Genomic DNA, 6,791 nt, shown 5'->3' on the forward strand with positions numbered 1-6,791 from the left:
CCCAGCCAACGATCACGTGCTCATAATTAAATCATTATGCGCATAATTTTATCAACTTGGAGTTTGCAACTTCCCGATCTCCAATCCAACCAAACGTGTCGAGATTTTAGTGGCTGATACGTGAACCCCAACAATCTACTAAATAAATAATTAAAAGTTACTCAAACCACCATATCTATGAGTATTTTTTTTGGTAAAAATAAAAATGACTTCTTTTTTTATTGAACCGTCAAAATAATATATTTTTTATTTATTATCAAACAGCGTTCTATCTCGTCTCAGTTATTTTTATTTAATTTTTTTATTTTTATATTATTATAACAGATACAATATTATGACTACGACTTGATGATTCAAAATGAATTATTTATAAATCATAATTACTATAACAACAAATTGAATAAGCATTTGTTAAGTTTGGATATGTATTTCTGTTTGGTACTAATTTTGAAAATTTATGTCTATTTTTAACTAATAAAATTAATGCCAGTTCAATTAAGTAGTATGCATTCAAATAGTAGATAAGTCAGGCACATTCCCAATAGTCACGAGAAAAAATTTATAATAAAACTGAAATGGTTTTTAAGCATTAATTAAGACAATAGATTTGCCAACTTTGGATCAAAATTCTCGAAATAATGTAAAATCTACTTTAAAAATTAATCATTGGAATAAAATTATTTAATTTAAAATTTATTATAAAATGGTTATATACGATTTCGGGATTTGTCTACCAAACAAATAGAAAAATTAAGTAGACAGCCAATCAAATGATCAATTGCTCGACTGCAATAAAATTGAAGAATAAAATAATAATAATAATAATAATAATTTTTAGAATTTAAAGTAAGAATATATCACATCGATGCGGTATGGATGGATTTAGACAGGCACTGCGGGCAGCAGCGTGACAGAGACGCATGCAGCAGGCAGAGGAGGCCAAGCCACAGGATCCCCACGTACGTCCCACCCCTCCTGCTACCCTCTACCTGAGACGTACGCCATCAACCCATAATTACGACAATAAAACCGCCTTCTCATTTCTCCCTTCCTCCTTACTCTCGAATTCTCCCCTGTTTTTTTTTTGTCATCGATCATTTTTCGACGGATATGTATTCTCAATTATTTTTTTCCGATTTTTAATTATAATGGTTGGATATAAACTATATAACCTTATAATATAGTTTCCTTCCAATAATTTGAAGACAAATTGTCATGGACATTTAAGATAAGCATAGTTTCGTTACAATTGGTCGAAGGGACCCATTGCCCTTGTGACAATCGTATAGTAACAGCATTTTCTTAAATTTTTTTTACTTGGATGGGATGAAAAAATTTTATCAATCATCTATAGGATTAGTTGATTCGAACAATAAAATATCAGAGTGAAAAAGAATTAGGACTTTCATTATTAGATGATGAAATATTTATGTATCATATTTATTTTGATAATAGATAGAAAAAATAATTATCGAACCGGATCAATCACTGATCGGCTTAGTCCGTTCGAACAGTTAGATTAGATGTAAGAATTAAAAAAAAAAAATTGTCGCCAGCAAAGCCTCCTTGATCCGATTTGATATGACCGTGCCCTCGGGCGCGTCTACGTTGTTGTACTAATTACCGCTGCCGATTTTACTGCTGTTCCCCGCCATAATGATGAGCAGGAACTGGCTCGGCCTGAGAGATCTCTTTTTAAAGCAGACAGTGGCATAAAGTACGGACATGGGATAAGGTGCATGATACCCTCCGTCCTCCTTGGTCCCATCTTTCGCTCTCCTCTCTTTCCTCCCTTCCCTTTCCTTCCCATCAAATTAATTAAACAGCAACAAGTCACAGGAACAATGAATCTGAGGCTGGCACTCAGTGATTGCGTGACCTTGTCATCGATAAAGATGGAGGTAGGGAAAGCGAGACGAAACGCGCAGGACAGCGCAGTACTCCTGCAAGCAGGGCACGGCCGCTGCCACCGGCTCCGGCGGTGCAGTTCAGTGCAGTGCAGCGCAGCGAGCGAACGTCCGTACTGGCTCCGTAATTACGAAGCTATCGTTCGTAGCTAGTCTTTTTGGGTTACGTTCCTAGTTCGAGGAGTCACGTTATTCCCATGGCGCATTGCATTGAATTGCATTGGTAAAAGTAAAAGGAGAAATTGATATTTGGCTTTAATGAGAGTGGAGTCCAGAAGCAGCAGGCAGTTCACGCACCATTTCGAGAGAGGCACGTTAGCTAGTCGACGAAAACGGCATCACGACTAGCGTGCGTCGTTGACCGTCCGTTGCCCTGCCTCCGTTAAGTTTCAATAAAACAAAACAAAATAAAATAAAATAAAATAAACCGAACCGGTCAATTAAGGGAAAACGGGATCGTTGCTTTTTACGGGTTGCTTTTTCCCACGCCACTGAATTAATCTGCAAAACGAGTCTGTTTCGTTTTGGCATTATCTGTTCGTACGTGGCCACCTCTGCCTCCCTCTTTTTTATATGGTTTGTATATAAAGAGAGAGAGAGAAAAAGAGAGAGAGGTTAGAGAGGATTATAAAGGTGTCACGCCCATACTTGTCTCTCGCCATTTCGTGCGCTCTGTTTGTTGGAACGAAGGGGTTGGCGTGGTGGAGAGCAGGGATCTCTTGGATCGATTGGTGATGGCAGTGGAAGCCATGGTTTTCGCCTCCGATTTCGGGAATCGGTGAGTCGTTCAAGTTTCCTCGCTGTTGCGTCTCGGTTGATTCGTCTACTTTGTGGAGCTATTCTTCTGGAATTCTTCGCGTCTTTGAAATCGATCGGTTCCTCTCTCGATCGACCTAGTACCGTATATGATCCGTGCGGTGGGGTTTGATTTCTGTGGCTCAATCTCTCTATGCGCGATTGGATTTGCAGAGGGATGGATGAACTCCAGGTCGTGCATCAAGATGCTTGCAATCTTCTGCAACTCGGTAGCAATGGCGATGGGGGAGGAAAGCTTCTGCTGCAGCAGCAGCAGCAGCAGCAGCAGCAGGCGGCGCAAATCGTGTTCGATCGAACGATGGCGAGCGACTGGCAGAGTGAGCTCACCTGCAACGCCTCGAATCTGGGAAAGCGGGCGCGGGTGGAATCTGGGGCTTTGCCGTGCCACAGCCGAATCTCGGCGACGCCGATTTTTCCTTATCTTGCGGCTCCGAAGAAGGTAGCTGGAGTCGTGCCTGAGCTTCTTGCGCAGAGTCGATTGCTGGAATCGGGAGGGACTTCCACCAGTGGCCGGCACGCTTCGATGCCTCAGCCCGTTTCTTCTTCTGTACAAGATCTCGTTTCTCTTCTCTACCAACAGAACCTGGAAGTCGATGCGCTCGTTCGGCTACAGGTACCATTAATGTTTATTCTTTTATGCAATGGATCGAAGTTTTCTTCTTTCTCATCTCCCTGAGTGACTTGAATCGATCGCAGAACGAGCGACTGCGTTGTGAATTGGAGGAGATGTCTAACAGGCATTGCCGGACGATTATCTCGGTGTGTGTGCACCGAGCAGCGAAGCAGTTGATGGAGAAGGAAGCCGGGTTGCAGAGCGCCATCCGCCGGAATGCGGAGTTGGAGGAGAAGGTACGGCTAATGAGCGCGGAGAACCATCTGTGGTTCGACATGGCCAAGAACAACGAAGCCATCGTCAGCAATCTCAGGACAACTCTCGAACAAGCCCTGCTCGACGGCACCGTCCGCCGTAACATCAACGACGAATCCTTGGACTTTCCAGCCGACGACGCGCAGTCATGCTGCAACGAAGCAGACCGCGCCGCTCCCGCCGCCGTCTCCACTGCTCCGTCGCTAGAAACCCGTCGGGCCAAGCCATGCAAAGTTTGCGGCGAGAGGGACGTTTGCATGCTTCTGCTTCCCTGCCGTCATCTCTCTCTCTGCGAGGCGTGCGAGTCCGTCACCGCCGCATGTCCCATCTGCGGCGCCACCAAGAACCGCAGCCTGGAAGTCCTCATGTGTTGACGAACCTCCGGCGGCTGCGCACGAGCTCCGCTTTTTTTTTTTTCCTCCGGTGTTTCCCGTCTCTCAGGCTGCGCAATTTGTTCATACCATTTTTTTTCACTCTCTAGCAATTTCCTTATTCTCATCGTAGCAGCGTCTGTGGCTCTGTCCCTCGCCCTTCATTATCGCCGGAGTTAAACTGCACTGTTCGTTTACACTTTCGTACTAATTTTGCTGAATTTATCTTTCTTTAATCGGCGATCACATTGCTGATGAACCCTAATTCGTTGCCTACGCCGAGGCCGCACCAACTGGTGGTGCTCGGGAGATTCCCACGCTACGTCAGTTTCAGTGGCCTTTCTACGTTTCTTTACGGGATTCACGATTTCATATTTCAGAAATCTTATCTCTGTCGTAATTAATGTCCTCTGAAAATGGTGGAAAGCTGGACTCCTCCACACGGCACTCAGCCTTCACCGCAATTGGCTCGATCGACAAGGACAATTTCTACAAGCCAAAAAATTAACTTCATACATAAAGTAAATAAACAAAAAAATTACGCCTGAAACGAACTAAGTGAAAATGCATATCTAATGCAAAAAAAATATCTTGTGGCTTCTCTTTTCCTGATTCCTAAATGCGTGTACCTTTTAAAAGATTTATTATTCAAAGGATGCCCATGTTATATTGTCGTCTGATTTGGCTGCCTTTTAAGTTCCTCGTTTATAAGGCAGAAAAAAAATGGAACTATGTTTTTTTTTAAAACTTACTCATTATCCAAATTTGTCCAATAAACTATAATTTTAATCCTTGTTATTTCAAGAACTCCTACATCATGATGTTAATATGTGAGTGTTATAATATTTAAATAATATTATAATTAATATAGATGAATGTATACTTTGAATATAGTTAATGAGCCAGTATAAAATTAAATTTTTATTAATTTATTTAATATAAAAATAAACAATTAGATGAGATTCATAAATAATGAATATATATATATATATATATATATATATATTAATGTTCAAACTAATATAGATACCGTTATTACTTCCCGATGAATTTTATAGTGGAATACTTAATACAATCATACGGTTTTACTTTGTCATGAGAACTTGTTTTTTTATTAAGGATATAATAAGTTTTGTTTCAAGTTTAATTAGTGTTGATATTCTTTGGAGCTTATAAAATTGACCTTATGAAATTATTTTAATTTTGGAGCTTTAATTGCATTCACCTTAGCGGCCCATCCAGAACAACCTCACACTTTATAAAAAGAGGTAAAATACTCTAGGCATTTGCTCTAGTATAGTGATCTTTTACTTAGGCGAGATCAACCATTCATCGATATATTTTGTACCTATTAAAAATTGACCACAAGACCTATAAGCATCCATGCAAATACCAACGGTGTCATCCTTTGGGGCCTCATGAAATTTTTTTTAATTTTGGAGCCTTAATAAACCATATAATAAAAGAGCAATTTGAGATAAAATCGAATCATATTGGATCTAGATTAATCAAAACTTACATAACAATTTTTAACTCTCACTATGTATTTTTTAAAAATTGTTTTCAGATCCATTTAGTCGCGACTAGGCCATTAAAAAAAAGACTTTGCTATCTTTTCATAATCTACTATAATAAAGAAGGCTTGATTGACTCCGAAGACACTGGTAAATTTAAAAAAAAAACAAAGTGATAAATATTTTAATATGTTACTCCTATAATGCTTTCTGACTAATCTCTATCTATAGTATTAAAAAATAAAATAAAAATCTTTGTTTATTTTAAAATTTATATAAGAGCATCTTATATAAAATTTACGAGAGATTTATAAAATTTTTATAAGAGCATCTAGAGATTTTTATTTTGGAAGTGATGTAATATTTATAAAGTCATGTAACTCATGTTATGGATTGGATTGTAGAAAATTTTATTTATAGTACTAACAATTGAAGATATTTTAATAAATTTTCATATTATTGATGTAATATATTAAAATCATAAAAAAAATTCTTTAAAACTCTAACTATTAAAAATGTCTTAAATTTATTAATTATTATTTCTGTATGAACAACAAATAATAAACACCAATGTACAGAAATGATGAAAAAGAAAATAAGAACAATAATTTAGTTTAGATTAAAGAAGAAAGCGACATAAGAAGATAAAAAATTGTGTTTAATTATAGGTAGAGAAAAAAGGTTTAGTGATAACGAAAAATAAATTCCTTTTAGTTTTTTTGAAGAAAAGGAATAAGCATTTTTATTATTTTCTTAAATATTTTTACTGCCCAGAAAGGAATCAGTGAAAAATGATGAACTTGATTGCTGGTTCAATCCTGTTAAAAAAAAAAAATCATTTAATTCAAACGGTTGAATATCATCGATTATATGATATATAAAATATATAGTAATTTCCTAGTCGGGAGGATATAACCTAAAATAATGAAATCCTCAATTGACTTATACCTAATTCGATAAATTTACCATATGAATACTAACTGCATTACGTCTAACCTTCATAGGAGCATGATCCGAAATGATAAGTCTCCTCAGATGGTTTAGTGACTAACGCATAAAATATTATCATAATAAGGTCTGGAGTTCGAATCTCGGCAAAGTCGAGATAAATACCTTCCTTATGTGTCAGTTATTATTCTAAAGGATAGTAGCCGTCCGTAATTTATCTCTTCCGTGTTGGTTCTGGGACGGATTGGTGGGGCGCTGGGGACGAGCGTATTTACCTTTTTACCAAAATGATCCGAAATGATAAGTGATGATATGCTTATCACATGTCGCGGAATCAAATCATAAGGTTGTCGGGACGTAAATCTCT

At 38.0% G+C, this 6,791-nt stretch overlaps 1 protein-coding gene across 1 annotated transcript; it reads left to right on the forward strand.

Annotated features, from left to right (window-relative positions):
* Window positions 1–2,503: 2,503 nt before the first annotated feature.
* On the forward strand, window positions 2,504–4,089 carry LOC122021400 (probable BOI-related E3 ubiquitin-protein ligase 2). Its single transcript, XM_042579521.1, has 3 exons — window positions 2,504–2,685; window positions 2,877–3,336; window positions 3,420–4,089. The coding sequence occupies exons 1-3, from the start codon at window positions 2,642–2,644 to the stop codon at window positions 3,963–3,965; spliced, it is 1,050 nt and encodes a 349-aa protein (XP_042435455.1). The 5' UTR covers window positions 2,504–2,641; the 3' UTR covers window positions 3,966–4,089.
* The last annotated feature ends 2,702 nt before the right edge of the window (window positions 4,090–6,791 follow it).

Source organism: Zingiber officinale, chromosome 9A (assembly GCF_018446385.1).
Source record: "Zingiber officinale cultivar Zhangliang chromosome 9A, Zo_v1.1, whole genome shotgun sequence".
Classification (NCBI taxonomy): Eukaryota; Viridiplantae; Streptophyta; class Magnoliopsida; order Zingiberales; family Zingiberaceae; genus Zingiber; species Zingiber officinale.